Consider the following 16,844-nt stretch of genomic DNA (forward strand, 5'->3'; position numbering starts at 1 on the left):
TTGTGTTTGTCTTTGAAGTGAATAGTCATGTGTTCCTTTTATTGAAATAATTTCATTTTTATTGTATGAAATGAAATTCTCTTTCCAAAAATTATGTTCAAAAGATGGTAGGAAAGAAATTAGGCATAAATTTGTTATGTGCCTTTAAAGCTATTAGCCCAAGAAGAATAGAAGAGAGGAAGTATACCTGAGATATATTTGCCATATGCTACTTTCTGTGTTAATGTTTTAAAAAAAATTACTTATCCCTTTTGCACTTGTAAGAGGTTGATATGTAACTTAAACATATGTGAAATAAAATTCAGGAAGATATTTTCTTTTTAAAAAGATCTTATTTTAATAAACTTTCAGTTAACATTTGAGTTAAAGTTGAGCAGAAAAACAGGGACCTTTCTCAAAGAGCTGGTTTTGTGCAGTGTTGATTGGTTCATTTTTTTTTTTTTTTTAACAGTGAAATCTTTCAAAGGGAATAAAAGATTTTTCTCATACTCATGAAAGTGGAGTGGCTTTGCTATGTCCTGCGCTTGTTTCCTGTACATTTTTCCCCCCTTTTGGAGCCTTTACGGGGAGAAAGAGTGACTGAGTCAAGGTGTAACAGAATCATAATGGCCCTGTGACTCAGCTTGGCTTCCTACTGAGAGCTGCCTGAGTCCTGGACTCTGATGCCCAGTGGACTCCACATCGTCAAGAGGATAGTAACTGGATGTGTGTGGGGGTGCGGGGGGCGAGGAGGTTTAAACACTGCGCTGTAGAATGATAAGGCAGGAAAATCCGATTCCAGGCTAAACAACAAAGCTGGCTGCCACCAGGGTTGTATTTCCCCATCCCCATGCTCAGTTACTCCTTCCTTGTTTCTGCCTCTCCCCTCTTTTTTATTTTGATTGTCTTTTCATAACTGATCTTTTATGAACTTTAATGATACTTAGAGTTGACCCCTTTGAGAACATAATTTATAAACGTAGACCATCATTTTCTTTAGCAAGTTGTTTAAATAAAGGAACTTAGGCTGAGGGGAGCCTAAAGTCACAAAAGACAGAACTCTGTAACCTACATGAATTCAGAAAGTATGAAAGTTTCTATTCCATCTTTCTTTCCCACGTGATGCCTCCTACAATCTCTGACACTAAGTAAAGCATCTTCACACATATGTTTGCCAGAGTCCGAAATCAGGTCACATTTTACTAGGTTTCAAACCTTTACTCACTTGTGATTTTTTTTTGCCACCTCTTCCTTCACCCCAGCCGAAGATGTCCCCTGGGACTTTTCTAACCAATGCTGTCTTGGAGGAGTACTGTTTTAAATGCCAGTAAAATGGACTCAATGTTCTTTTCACGCTATTGAGTGCTTTTCCTGAGAGAGACTTTGTCTAACTCTCCTGTTGTAGATCTCGCCACTGGTACATGCTTCTCTCTAGGGTTAACTTAAACAGGTTACTCCTTCCTCTCCATTTAGAATCAGGAATTCCTACCCTGTGCTTCCCAGGTGGCTCAGTGGATAAGGAATCTGCCTGCAACACAGGAGACATGGGCTTGATCTCTGGGGTGGAAAGATTCCCGGAAGGAGGGCATGGCAACGCATTATAATATTCTTGCCCGGAGGATCCCATGGACAGAGGAGCCTGGCAGGCTATAGTCCATGGGGTTGTATAGTGTCTCAGAGCTGGACACGACTGAAGTGACTTAGCACGCACGCACCCTGTGCTCACATCGATGGTCTGTGTGCTGCTTCTTTATGGCTCTTGGGTGAATTATTGCCTGTTGTCTGTCGTTCCTTTTATTCTACAGGCCCTTTGAGAAGAAGGGTTGTAGGTTTATTTTTATATTTCTATCCTCCATATGCAGGCATAGTGCCTTGTACTTGGTAGATGCTTAGTAAAGCTACTTTGGTCAAATTACTTAATCTCTCTAAGCTTCAACTTCTCTATGTGAAAAGTAGAGATAGTCTGTTAGTCCCTGCTGTAGAGTTGTGACCCTTCATGAGATAATCCTCTAAGGTATTTAGCATAGTGCCTGGAACATAAGTGCTTAATGAATTGCTAGCTTTGGTGCTTATGTTAGTGAATGAATTCCCAGGATGTTCTGCGGTTGGTTTTATGTTTCCAACGTGAATTTTCATGAGTAGCATAAATTGATTTGGCATTTCAAAAGAAACTTTTAAAGACATTTGAAGTGCATAATTTTTCATAAATACTTTCTTATGTGACAGATTCTGGGTGTTGAGAATGTCATCATTACTTTCTTCAAATGATTAAAGATTCGGCAGTGACCATTTTATCATGGTTACTTTTCCTGTTTGACTTGTTACCGTATTTGGTAAGTGTCTCAGTGTAGCCCTGCGTGTGTGTGTCTGTGTCTGTGTGCACACTCACTTGTGTACAACTCTTGGCAAACCTGTGGGCTGTAGCCTGCCAGGCTCCTCTGTCCATGAAATTGTCTAGGCAAGAGTACTGAATGGGTTGCCATTTCCTGCATCAGGGGATCTTCCTGACCCAGAGATTGAACTTGCATCTCCTGCATTGGCAATTGGATTCTTTACCACTGCACCACTTGGGAAGCCCTGTTTGGGTGTAACATATTTAGCATGCTTTGTACGTCTTAGAATTGGAGGTCTATTTCCGTCTACAGGTTTTCTTCTGTTGTTGCATTAAATATACTTTCTGTCCCCTTTTCTTTCTCTTCTCCTCCTGGAATTCCTATAATGCAAGCATTGTTCCTTCGATTGTGTCCCATAATTCCTGTAGGCTTTCTTCAATCTTTTGTTTCTCTGACTGGATGATTTCAGTTGTCCTGATTCTTTCTTTTCTGTGGTTGAGTCTGGTTTTGAAACTCTGTTGAATTCTTCTGATCAGGTATTGTATTTTTGTATTCTGGGATTTCTGGTTTTTTTATTTCTATTTTTTTTGTTGTTGTTGTTGATCTTCTCGTTTGGTTGAAGCATTGTGTTCCTAATTTCATTTGTCTGCATGTTCTTGTAGGTCAATAAAATTCTTTAAGAAATTTGTCTGATAGTTCTTAGATCTGCACGTTTTTAGTATCCATTATCAAACATTATTAGTCTCCTTTGGTGGTGTCATATTTACCTGATTTTTGTGATCCTTGGTTCCTTACGTTGATATCTGCACATGTGAGTAAATGCTCTCCTTTTCCAGACTTTGAATGTTTGCTCTGACAGAGATAGTGTTCCACCAGTCAGCTCAGTTTGGGTTTCTGGATTCCTCAGCTCTTACAGAGTTACTTTTATTTTTCAGTGGGTGCTGAATTTTTGTTGTTGAGGGGAGGGGACGATAAAAATGAAGGTCGTCTTATGCTGACATGATGCTGATGTCACTCTTCTTGCCTTCTTTTTTGAAAGTTCAGCAGCCTTGACTTGTGCGACTTGACTTTACACATGGCTTTGTAGCAGAATGACGGATAGCACAGATTATTTGAATGCCACTATCACCTCTATTTTTTTTTTTGTTATTGATTTTAATTGTCACCTTTCTTTGGCCTTTAATTGACAATGTGTGACACCCTGTATAATTTGCTTTGGTCATTTGCTTTCTCATTGTCTTTTCTTCTTATTTTACTGTTTGGTAGTCTTTATAAAGTGGAATGAAAATGTGAAAAGCCCATAATGTAAATTCTAGCTACATTGTTTATCTTTGCAAATTATTTAGACCACAGTTTCCTTCTTTATAAATTAGAGTAATTCCCAACTTGAAGTTGGTTTGAAGACGAAATGAAATGTGAACTTTACAAAAGGTTAAGGGTTTAATAAAAGTTAGTTCTAGAAAATGAACTGTGGGTTCCAGGTTCTTTGATATAAACTCTGTGCTCTTGGGCCAGGCACTTAACCTTTTGAAACATCAGTTCGGTTGTAAAATGAGAACATTGAAAAAGATCAGGATGTCTGAATCTAGGTTAAATAGGAAAAGCTTCCCATTGGCCCTCTGAAATTATAAACATTTTTCATTTATATCATAAATGGATTTTTCTGGCGTGAGCATCCGTCCTGTTTATTAGATTTTTTTTAAAATTTTATTTTGTTTTTAAACCTGAAACACTGTATTAGAAGCTATTGGATTAAACATTTGCTTAGATCCTTTTTAGATGGTAAAATTATCGGAAATATGATATTTGAATGATTTATGGTAGTTTCGCTAAATATCAAAGGTAATATTGTCTTAGAGGTTGAATCTTAGTAATAGTTCTGCTCTGATTTGAATACAATGTCCTTATCATAAAGAACCTTTACTAACACTAGTTTTTAACAGTGAGTTATATGATCCATAGAGGATATCTGAAACTAATGGTGGCAGGGCTATGCAAGTTCTTTCTATTTGACTGTCAAATAGCAATTAGATTTACACTTGCCTATCTTTTCCCATTTCAAATATATAATCTACAAAGCCACAAATTAAAATAATAAGCTATTTCTGTACACCGCTCTAGTTTTCAATATGGCATAGTTACTATTTCTGTAGTAACTCATCATAGATAAGAAACCTTAAAGAAGTAGTCAGTTTTCTGAGTACCATCATTAGCACCAGTCTCTAGGGTTCGAGATATATGTTAGCAGAACGAAAGAACATACTTCATTATCTAAAAAGGAACTGGTGAAGGAAACAGTGGTGTTTTCCTTTGTAAAGTTAGGTTAGCTCTATGGCATTTTTACATAGATTACAGCCCATTTGTTTTGTTTTTGCATTTTCACAGGATTCCTTCATGTCATAGTAGATGATCCCAGGGAGCCTTTCTGTATTATTTTATTCAAATCTTACCAAAATCTAAACTTCTTTATTGTAGGGAGTTCCTAGTCTTACTTGTCTATAAGTAATCATAATCATAACAGAAGTCCTAAGTGGAGGAGTCTTTTAAATTTTGTGATTGTTCTTCTGGTTATTGATTTCTTAAATAATGTATTTTTTTTCACATTATGTCCTTTGGGATTATTTTAAATAGATATAATTGAAGTAAGTGATAGAAAATAAGTTTGAGTGTCATCTCCCTAAAAGATGGCACACATTACTGAGTAAAGGGCCATGTCACTGACATGTCTCTAAAATGTGATCTATTGTTCCTTTTTTTCAACAATCATCTGTTGATGAATACTGCATGTCAGATATCATGCTGTCTTTTGGAGGTAAAGTAGCGAATAAGACAGCCACTGTCCTGATATTTTCTACTGCTCCTAGCGTAGAAGGAGATTCAGACAGGAAAACAGTTATTTATAATGTGGTGTGAGAAATGAATAAACTGGAAACGGATGGGTGCCATGGTGTTCGGTTAGCACACTGGGGTGAGCTGAAAACTGAAGGTACACATTTGTTGTTGTTCAGTCACTAATCATGTCCAAGTCTTTGTGACCCCACGGACTGCAGCACACCAGGCTCTCCTGTCCTCCACAGTCTCCCTGCGTTTGCTCAAAGTCATATGCATTGAGTTGATAATGCTGGTCAACCGTCTCATCCTCTGCTGCTCCCTTCTCCTTTCGCCCTCATTCTGTCCCAGCATCATGGTCTTTCCCAGTGAGTTGGCACTTTGCATCAGGTGGCCAAAGTACTGGAGCTTCAGCTTCAGTCCTTCCAGTGGATATTCAGGGTTGATTTTCTTTAGGATGGAAGGTACACATAGGAAATGATTTAATGAAGGAAGGAGTGTTCTAAGAAGAAGAACTAGTACTGTGAAGGTCCAGAAGTATGAAAAAGCACAGCAAATTCAGGGAACTCAAAGTAGGTCGACATGGCTTGGCTTAGAATGCACAGGGTGGGCGGGGTGACAGGGCTTGAGGCTGGAATGGAAACTGGAGTCAAATCCCAAGGGTCCCTGTGAGCCTTGACCTTGAAGTCAGTGGGGAGAATTGAAAGGTTTTATCTTGGAGGTGAGGAGGAGGCTCACATTTAGGAGTATTGCTGTGGCAATGCTGTGGCGATCAGCTGAGGTGGGAATGTGAAATTGGAGGAACAGCAGCAGTCTGCTCAAGAGGCTCTGGCAGGAATGGACATGAGAGTTGATGATGACTCTTTATAGGTTGTGGCCATGAGAATACAGAATGGTCACTGGATTTTTGAACTCTGTGAGCCAGACTTGGCAGCTGTTGGTGATCAGTTGCGTGTGGGATGAAGAGAAAGGCAAGAATAAGGAGTCCATTGCTTGGTAAAACAGAAATTCTATTTACTGAAATGGGAAACAAGAGAAAGGTGAGATTTTGGAAGGAAGATATGTTCCCTTCTAGGACTGTGTGCGATACGTGGGCGGAATCTAAGCTGAGGTGTCTCAGAGGTGGTAGAATGCACAAATACAGACTTTTGATTTGGGCTGACGTGAAATGGCTTTGGAAATCATTAGCATCAGTGGGAACTGAATTTTTGGTGGTGGTTAAAAATCACCCTGCCAGAGTACGTAGGGTGAAAACAGAGAGCAGAGGCAGACCCTCAGGGATACCGGTGTGACACTGTCCTCCAGAAGGCAGGCTTGCAGAAGAGACCAAGGCTGCGCCACCGGAGAGCTAGGAAGAAACCCCGCACAGGAGATGGCACAGAAGAAGAATGTTCCAGCAAGAGAGAGGTCAGCAGAGGCGAATGGCAACAGGCTAAACAAAAACTAGTAAGAGAGTCCTTTGGATTTAGCCAGAGCCCTTTGACTACAGTGCTGGGCCGGCAACTGGAAGGGAGTGAGTGAGTACCTGAGTGGGTCAAGAGGAAGCGGAGACAGCCAGCGCCTCTTTTCAGGCACTTCCACTGGGGAAGGATGGAGAGTTAAGTGGGAGGGAGCTGGAGAAGAGGTTGACAGGTGAAGAGAGAAGGCAACCCAAGCAGAGCTAGGTGGTGAGAGGGGAGTGGGAGCTGGAGACTCGGGTGTGGTTAGCTTCATAGGGCACTGTGGCAGCTCTCAAAGCTGCAGATATAGTGTTGGGTTTTCTTCATGCCCGTAATAGGATTGCAGTTTCCCACACCTGTGAACTCGGGCTTGGCCACGTGACTGACTTCGGCTCATGAGATGTGAGCAGAGGTGTTGTGTGTCCGTGACAGGCAGAGGCTCCGAGAGTGACTACATGCTCCACCATTGTCTTTTTCCTTCTGGCAGGGGACTGAATGTTTGACGCGGTGGATACTCGTATCATCTGGGTCCTCATGTGAAGAGGGTGAGCACAGTCTCCCTGCCAGCTCATGAGTTGGCGAAATCCACCTTTATTTTTCAAATGCTGAGATTGGAGCCTGTAGTGCTCTGTAATACAAGCTGTTTGGATTGTTACAAGGAGTATTGACCTCTCTTACCTTTTGATGAGAGAAGGGGGTGAAAGAAGGGGTACAGTTGCAGGCACATTTGTTCCTTTGGTGGCCGAGACCGTTTCCTCTGTGAGATGGACGGTGAACTGAAGAGGAGGAGTAAGTTGTCTAGGACAGTGACTAGTCTTAAGTAGCTAGAACAGGCATCAGGTAATTTTCCTAGAATTACCCCCCACATTACACAGAATAGGAAAACAAAGAAGCATTGTTAAATCACAGGAAGGGTCAGATAATTTGAGAAATCATGAGTTTTGTATAATCCTTATTTGATTTTCTTTTCCTCTAGCTGACCCAGAAGGGAAACTGCAGGGACAAGAAGTGTCGGCAGTTGGATTGCTTCAGGGTTGGAGGTTTCAGGTGGGAGATGGAAAGAGTGGCAAGGGGAGTTAACAGACATGCTGTGGGGTGAGTGACTTGGAAGATAAAAGACTGTCCGTGCTGAGAGGGGAAAGAAGCAAGGCCCCAGTGATAGTGGCGGGTCAGAGTGTTGAGGGGAAACCAGAGTGAGGGAACTGGGAGAGCTGGTTTTTGTCATTATTGGGTTATATCAGTTTATCATTGCAGAGGTGAAACAGTACCAGATAAGACCCTGCTCGTAAGGGCTGGAGTTGAGGTTAGTTATTGGAAGTGATGAGGATAAAGAGCTGAAATCTTACCTAGGAGGTAAGATTGTTTATGTGGACTTGACTCAATACTCAGAGTAAAAGAAAGATGAAGGGTAGTGACTAAGAGTTCCGTAGATGACAGGGACTGAACGAGGTGCAGAACTTAAGGTTTTGAAGGTCTGACTCATACAAAAGCAGGGGTTTTTCTGTGAGCACACAGTTTCCCTGGTGGCTCAGACGGTTAGGAATCTGCCTGCAATAAGGGAGACCTGAGTTTGAGCCATGGGTTGTGAAGATCCTTCTCCCCTCTGGAGGAGGGCACGGCAACCCATTTCAGTATTCTTGCCTGGAGAATCCCCAAGGACCGAAGAGCCTGGCAGGCTACAGTCCATGGGGTCGCAAGGTTAAGGATAGTGAAAGGTTTTCATTTTAGTAGCTCGAGAGGTTCTAGCTAAGAAATTAGGGGAATACTCACTGTAGATACAAAAACTGTAGGAAATCAGTTGTGATCTTGAAAATTTTGTATAAGCTTTTCCTTTGATTAGGTGGCAGTATTGCAGTTTTAAAATGAGAAATTGTTAGGCAGTTAACAGTAACCTTCATTTCCTCCATATCATACTTCCAAGGTCTCAAACCAATTTCCTGATGTTACAGCATTTTTATGTATCAGATAAATTTTTTCATGTCTGCAGTATTTCATGGATATATGGAATATTGCTTCTGCTAAATGATCTTGTAGAAATTTGGCAACATTTGATCTTTTACAAATTGCGGCCTTTTGTGTAACAGTATTAAATCTAGCTAAATTTCTTACAGACTGTTTCAGCTCTGGATCATTTTATGAGATATAAGCCAATATGAATGCATAATCATTCATTGGTCTCTGATTTAAAATGCATCAATAATAATTGATTTCTGGACATAGATGATTAGAACGATTAATAAAAAGAGGTAAGAATTGATTTTAAGTCAGCTTTCAGACCTAGGAAAGAAATGGAAAAACAGCCGCAATGACAACTAAGCAGGAGTCTCTGTCTTCAGAGATTTTGGAGATAAAAACCATCCCCAGCATTTTGTTATAACCAGGGTGTCGTTACAGAATTATCACGGGGGGTTGAGTCGTGTGATGATACACCAACCACTGTTTCCTCATGGTTTTCTTCTGAGACGTTATCATTTGTGGTTTGTATATAATGTGTCTTGTCCTATTACTGAAATAATCTTAGGAAGTGTGCTGTAATAATAGAGCGCTTTGAAGTGTATCTTTCCATCACACTTATCTCTTCCTCTTAAGATGAATAGTCCCTAGGAGCGTTCAGAAATAGGCTATAAATACAAAGGTGGTTTGTGACTGTATTAGTTTTCTATTGATGCATAGCAGATGACCACAGATTTAGTGATTAAAAATAATACCCCCCCCTTTTTTTTTCTCCTCTCACAGTTCCTACAGGTAAGAGATATGGATTCTCTGCTGAGAGGCTGCCAGGCTGACGTTCAGGTGTGGCCAGGCTGTTCTAGAGCCTCTTCTTAACTCACTCAGGTTGTTGGTAGATTTCAGTTCCTGGAGTTGTAGAACCTGGTTGTGTATTTTCTTGCTGGCTGTGTTCTCTCCACTGTTGGGGGTCACCCTCTGGTTCTTAGCCATGTGGCTGTCTCCATGGGCAGTTTAAAACATGGCCGTTTGCTTTCTTCCAGGCCAGTAGGCTCACCTCTCTGACTCTTCACTTTCTTCTACAGTGCTCATCTAATTTGGTCAGGACCACTTAGTATAATCTCCCTTGTGAGTAACTCAGAATTAACTGACTTTACATCAGCACATGTTTGCTGTATAAGGTAACATAATTACAGAAGTGCTAGTCCATCACATTCGCAAGTCTTGTCCATACTCATGGGGAGGGAATTATATAAGGTTATGGGTCTCTGGGGATTATTTTAGAATTCTGCCTACTAAACTAGGTGAGCTTGCACTTGTAGATTTTTCTGTGCTTTAAAGTGGTGGCTTACAAACTCAACATAGATAGTTATGATAGTGTATAGAACAACATTATTTAATAAAATATGTTCAGTAAGGCTATAAAGTTGAAGTGATAAAATTGAAGTGATAATAAAATTGAAGTATCAGTTCAGTCAGATGAGCAGGAGTGCAAGAAGATGAACATGCATGTGTGTGTGTGTGCATGTATCCATCCTTGTTAAAGGGATTTGACCTCATGCAGTGGTGGGGGCTGTTTGGTGGGAAGAACAGGAACAAGCTGAAACCTCTAAGGAAGGAGTGAAACCATCTTCCTAGTGATTTTAAAGCTCAGTTTGGAAATTGCACAGTACAGAGAGAATAGTTATTTACGGAAATACGTATTTGGAAATGATGAGGATTATTTTAAACAGATCATGTGTCTTGCAACCTCAGGATGCCAGTTAAACTGGTAAATAAGTTTAAAGAGTAATAGACATTTTATTTTCTTTTTCACTTGGGAAACTTACAATTAAAATTATTATTATTTTTTTAAATTTTATTTTATTTTTAACTGTACATAATTTTATTAGTTTTGCCAAATATCAAAATGAATCCGCCACAGGTATACATGTGTTCCCCATCCTGAACCCTCCTCCCTCCCCATTCCATCCCTCTGGGTCGTCCCAGTGCACTAGCCCCAAGCATTCAGTATCGTGCATCGAACCTGGACTGGCGACTCGTTTCATACATGATATTTTACATGTTTCAATGCCATTCTCCCAAATCTTCCCACCCTCTCCCTCTCTCTCCGAGTCCATAAGACTGTTCTATACATCAGTGTCTCTTTTGCTGTCTCGTACACAGGGTTATTGTTACCATCTTTCCAAATTCCATATATATGCGTTAGTATACTGTATTGGTGTTTTTCTTTCTGACTTACTTCACTCTGTATAATAGACTCCAGTTTCATCCACCTCATTAGAACTGATTCAAATGTATTCTTTTGAATGGCTGAGTAATACTCCATTGTGTATATGTACCACAGCTTTCTTATCCATTCATCTGCTGATGGACATCTAGGTTGCTTCCATGTCCTGGCTATTATAAACAGTGCTGCGATGAACATTGGGGTACACGTGTCTCTTTCCCTTCTGGTTTCCTCAGTGTGTATGCCCAGCAGTGGGATTGCTGGATCATAAGGCAGTTCTATTTCCAGTTTTTTAAGGAATCTCCACACTGTTCTCCATAGTGGCTGTACTAGTTTGCATTCCCACCAACAGTGTAAGAGGGTTCCCTTTTCTCCACACCCTCTCCAGCATTTATTACTTGTAGACTTTTGGATCGCAGCCATTCTGACTGGTGTGAAATGGTACCTCATAGTGGTTTTGATTTGCATTTCTCTGATAATGAGTGATGTTGAGCATCTTTTCATGTGTTTGTTAGCCATCTGGATGTCTTCTTTGGAGAAATGTCTATTTAGTTCTTTGGCCCATTTTTTGATTGGGTCATTTATTTTTCTGGAGTTGAGCTGTAGGAGTTGCTTGTATATTCTCGAGATTAGTTGTTTGTCAGTTGCTTCATTTGCTATTATCTTCTCCCATTCTGAAGGCTGTCTTTTCACCTTGCTAATAGTTTCCTTTGATGTGCAGAAGCTTTTAAGGTTAATTAGGTGCCATTTGTTTATTTTTGCTTTTATTTCCAATATTCTGGGAGGTGGGTCATAGAGGATCCTGCTGTGATGTATGTCAGAGAGTGTTTTGCCTATGTTCTCCTCTAGGAGTTTTATAGTTTCTGGTCTTACATTGAGATCTTTAATCCATTTTGAGTTTATTTTTGTGTATGGTGTTAGAAAGTGTTCTAGTTTCATTCTTTTACAAGTGGTTGACCAGAGTTCCCAGCACCACTTGTTAAAGAGATTGTCTTTAATCCATTGTATATTCTTGCCTCCTTTGTCGAAGATAAGGTGTCCATAGGTGCGTGGATTTATCTCTGGGCTTTCTATTTTGTTCCATTGATCTATATTTCTGTCTTTGTGCCAGTACCATACTGTCTTGATAACTGTGGCTTTGTAGTAGAGCCTGAAGTCAGGTAGGTTGATTCCTCCAGTTCCATTCTTCTTTCTCAAGATCGCTTTGGCTATTCGAGGCTTTTTGTATTTCCATACAAATTGTGAAATTATTTGTTCTAGCTCTGTGAAGAATGCTGTTGGTAGCTTGATAGGGATTGCATTGAATCTATAGATTGCTTTGGGTAGTATACTCATTTTCAGTATATTGATTCTTCCAATCCATGAACATGGTATATTTCTCCATCTGTTAGTGTCCTCTTTGATTTCTTTCACCAGGGTTTTATAGTTTTCTATATATAGGTCTTTAGTTTCTTTAGGTAGATATATTCCTAAGTATTTTATTCTTTCCGTTGCAATGGTGAATGGAATTGTTTCCTTAATTTCTCTTTCTGTTTTCTCATTATTAGTGTATAGGAATGCAAGGGATTTCTGTGTGTTGATTTTATATCCTGCAACTTTACTATAGTCATTGATTAGTTCTAGTAATTTTCTGGTGGAGTCTTTAGGGTTTTCTGTGTAGAGGATCATGTCATCTGCAAACAGTGAGAGCTTTACTTCTTCTTTTCCAATTTGGATTCCTTTTATTTCTTTTTCTGCTCTGATTGCTGTGGCCAAAACTTCCAAAACTATGTTGAATAGTAATGGTGAAAGTGGGCACCCTTGTCTTGTTCCTGACTTTAGAGGAAATGCTTTCAATTTTTCACCATTGAGGACAGTGTTTGCTGTGGGTTTGTCATATATAGCTTTTATTATGTTGAGGTATGTTCCTTCTATTCCTGTTTTCTGGAGAGTTTTGATCATAAATGGATGTTGAATTTTGTCAAAGGCTTTCTCTGCATCTATTGAGATAATCATATGGTTTTTATTTTTCAACTTGTTAATGTGGCGTATTACATTGATTGATTTGCGGATACTGAAGAATCCTTGCATCCCTGGAATAAAGCCCACTTGGTCATGGTGTATGATCTTTTTAATGTGTTGTTGGATTCGGATTGCTAGAATTTTGTTAAGGATTTTTGCATCTATGTTCATCAGTGATATTGGCCTGTAGTTTTCTTTTTGTGTGGGATCTTTGTCAGGTTTTGGTATTAGGGTGATGGTGGCCTCATAGAATGAGTTTGGAAGTTTACCATCCTCTGCAATTTTCTGGAAGAGTTTGAGCAGGATAGGTGTTAGCTCTTCTCTAAATTTTTAGTAGAATTCAGCTGTGAGACCGTCTGGACCTGGGCTTTTGTTTGCTGGAAGATTTTTGATTACAGTTTCAATTTCCGTGCTTGTGATGGGTCTGTTAAGATTTTCTCTTTCTTCCTGATCGAGTTTTGGAAAGTTGTACTTTTCTAAGAATTTGTCCATTTCTTCCACGTTGTCCATTTTATTGGCATATAATTGTTGATAGTAGTCTCTTATGATCCTTTGTATTTCTGTGTTGTCTGTTGTGATCTCTCCATTTTCATTTCTAATTTTATTGATTTGATTTTTCTCCCTTTGTTTCTTGATGAGTCTGGCTAATGGTTTGTCAATTTTATTTATCCTTTCAAAAAACCAGCTTTTGGTTTTGTTGATTTTTGCTATGATCTCTCTTGTTTCTTTTGCATTTATTTCTGCTCTAAGTTTTAAGATTTCTTTCCTTCTACTAACCCTGGGGTTCTTCATTTCTTCCTTTTCTAGTTGCTCTAGGTGTAGAGTTAGGTTATTTATTTGACTTTTTTCTTGTTTCTTGAGGTGTGCCTGTATTGCTATGAACTTTCCCCTTAGGACCGCTTTTACCGTGTCCCACAGGTTTTGTGTTGTTGTGTTTTCATTTTCATTCATTTCTATGCAAATTTTGATTTCTTTTTTGACTTCTTCTGTGATTTGTTGGTTATTCAGCAGCATGTTGTTCAGCCTCCATATGTTGGAATTTTTAATAGTTTTTCTCTTGTAATTGAGATCTAATCTTACTGCATTGTGGTCAGAAAAGATGCTTGGAATGATTTCTATTTTTTTGAATTTACCAAGGCTAGGTTTATGGCCCAGGTGCTCCCGTGTTGGGTGCATATATATTTATAATTGTTATATCTTCTTCTTGGATTGATCCTTTGATCATTATGTAGTGACCATCTTTGTCTCTTTTCACAGTCTTTGTTTTAAAGTCTATTTTATCTGATATGAGTATTGCTATTCCTGCTTTCTTTTGGTCCCTATTTGCATGGAAAATCTTTTTCCAGCCCTTCACTTTCAGTCTGTATGTGTCCCCTGTTTTGAGGTGGGTCTCTTGTAGACAACATATGTAGGGGTCTTGTTTTTGTATCCATTCAGCCAGTCTTTGTCTTTTGGTTGGGGCATTCAACCCATTTACGTTTAAGGTAATTACTGATAAGTATGATCCCGTTGCCATTTACTTATTGTTTTGGGTTCGAATTTATACACCGTTTTTGTGTTTCCTGTCTAGAGAATATCCTTTAGTATTTGTTGGAGAGCTGGTTTGGTGGTGCAGAATTCTCTCAGCTTTTGCTTGTCTGAAAAACTTTTGATTTCTCCCTCATACTTGAATGAGATCCTTGCTGGGTACAATAATCTGGGCTGTAGGTTATTTTCTTTCATCATTTTAAGTATGTCTTGCCATTCCCTCCTGGCTTGAAGAGTTTCTATTGAAAGATCAGCTGTTATCCTTATGGGTATTCCCTTGTGTGTTATTTGTTGTTTTTCCCTTGCTGCTTTTAATATTTGTTCTTTGTGTTTGATCTTTGTTAATTTGATTAATATGTGTCTTGGGGTGTTTCGCCTTGGGTTTATTCTGTTTGGGACTCTCTGGGTTTCTTGGACTTGGGTGATTATTTCCGTCCCCATTTTAGGGAAGTTTTCAACTATTATCTCCTCAAGTATTTTCTCATGGTCTTTCTTTTTGTCTTCTTCTTCTGGGACCCCTATGATTTGAATGTTGTAGTGTTTAATATTGTCCTGGAGGTCTCTGAGATTGTTCTCATTTCTTTTAATTCATTTTTCTTTTATCCTCTCTGATTCATTTATTTCTACCATTCTATCTTCTAATTCACTAATCCTATCTTCTGCCTCTGTTATTCTACTATTTGTTGCCTCCAGAGTGTTTTTAATTTCACTTATTGCATTATTCATTATATATTGACTCTTTTTTATTTCTTCTAAGTCCTTGTTAAACCTTTCTTGCATCTTCTCAATCCTTGCCTCCAGGCTATTTATCTGTGATTCCATTTTAATTTCAAGATTTTGGATCAATTTCACTATCATTATTCGGAATTCTTTATCAGGTAGATTCCCTATCTCTTCCTCTTTTGTTTGGTTTGGTGGGCATTTATCCTGTTCCTTTATCTGCTGGGTATTCCTCTGTCTCTTCATCTTGTTTAAATTGCTGAGTTTGGGGTGTCCTTTCTGTATTCTGGCAGTTTGTGGAGTTCTCTTTAGTGTGGCGTTTCCTCACTGTGTGTGGGTTTGTACAGGTGGCTTGTCAAGGTTTCCTGGTTAGGGAAGCTTGTGTCGATGTTCTGGTGGATGGAGCTGTATTTCTTCTCTCTCCTTTCGAAGAGTTGGGTTGCTTTTCTGGGTGCCTGATGTCCTCTGCCGGCATTCAGAAGTTGTTTTGTGGAATTTACTCAACGTTTAAATGCTCTTTTGATGAATTTGTGGGGGAGAAAGTGTTCTCCCCGTCCTACTCCTCCGCCATCTTCTACAATTAAAATTAAACATTAAAATTCAAAAGAAATTTTCAATCTGCCTGACATAATTGTTTAGTGGAGTATATTTTAAAAATAAAATTTCTTCCCATTCAGTGCTGTATAGAAATAGTTCCCTCCCACCCACCCCATTATAGGATAATCATCAATTCTCTACTTACTTGTGATCTCAAAATAGAAAAGTTAAGTTCAGATTTTTTTCCATTTTTATGACTGATACTTTATGTATCTTGGTAAGCCTCATAGCAAGGGACCCTGCATTTCTAAATTGCACTTATTAATATTATAGAGAACATTGGGGAAATAACCTGAGTTATTGCTTTTTCTGTGATCCAGCAGATGTTGGCAGTTTGATCTCTGGTTCCTCTGCCTTTTCTAAATCCAGCTTGTACATCTGGAAGTTCTCAGTTCATGTACTATGGAAGCCTAGCTTGAAGAATTTTGAACATAATCATACTAGCATGTGAAGTGAATGCAGTTTTATATATAGTTTGTGTAGCTGTCAATAGAAGCGTCTCCTAGTTGCCATTTCTAAATGAAGATCAATAGAGAACACAAAACAAAATTTGTAATAAGAAAAATGGGATTAATAGATTTATATTTGTATTGTAGGTGCTCTTGGCTAAGACAGTGGTGTGGCCACTGGAAGTCTATAGCAAGGGTTCTAGTTATAATTCTCTCTCTCTTCTCTCTCCCTCCCCCCACCACCCACCCCCACCACCAAGCCCATTCATAGCTCTTTAAACTCTTGACTCTGTTGTTTTGATTAAGTCACTATGACTTTTTGGGTCACAAAATTTCGTTAGTTAAAAAAATACATAGTTAAGCTAGATGCAAGATGCCTTTCAGCTTTCACATCTTATCATTCCTCTTAATGAAAGAATTGAACATACTTCAGGGCAGTCGGGGAACCTTTATTTTCAAAAAAGTTAACATTTTTCAGTTAAAAATATTTTTTTATTAAAAAATATTCCCTTACTTAGTGTTTCTTTGGTTACCACCATTGATTTCTCATACAGCCCCTTTTTAAAATCTTCTTTCAAATATTAGCATAATGTCCTTTATATTATTCGTCCTCAAATCTCCCATAGAACTTAGTTGAGTATCTTTCTCAGATTACGTGCTCACTTAAGCAGGTGTTTCAGTGGTAGCAAGCTCTGAGCAGTAGCAAGCATTTTTAGGTACACAAGGCCTCTTAACTGAAATTAAATAGTAATTGGAAGAGGCTACTCACCCTTATGGCAGAAAGCAAAGAGGA

The 16,844-nt window shown here is 39.0% G+C and overlaps 1 protein-coding gene across 10 annotated transcripts in view; it reads left to right on the forward strand.

Annotated features, from left to right (window-relative positions):
* TUSC3 (tumor suppressor candidate 3) overlaps positions 1–16,844 on the forward strand; it is a 213,681-nt gene that overhangs the window by 10,002 nt on the left and 186,835 nt on the right. The window contains exon 1 of one of the 10 annotated variants that reach the window (XM_055567247.1): positions 2,204–2,312. The exons of the other annotated variants lie outside the window; for them this stretch is intronic. Within the exon in view, the coding sequence (XP_055423222.1) occupies positions 2,244–2,312 (69 nt within the window). The 5' untranslated portion in view covers positions 2,204–2,243. Of the gene's footprint in view, positions 1–2,203; positions 2,313–16,844 lie in introns of those variants that run through there. 10 annotated transcript variants of the gene reach the window in all.

The sequence above is a fragment of the Bubalus kerabau genome, chromosome 2 (assembly GCF_029407905.1).
Source record: "Bubalus kerabau isolate K-KA32 ecotype Philippines breed swamp buffalo chromosome 2, PCC_UOA_SB_1v2, whole genome shotgun sequence".
In the NCBI taxonomy this organism is placed as follows: Eukaryota; Metazoa; Chordata; class Mammalia; order Artiodactyla; family Bovidae; genus Bubalus; species Bubalus kerabau.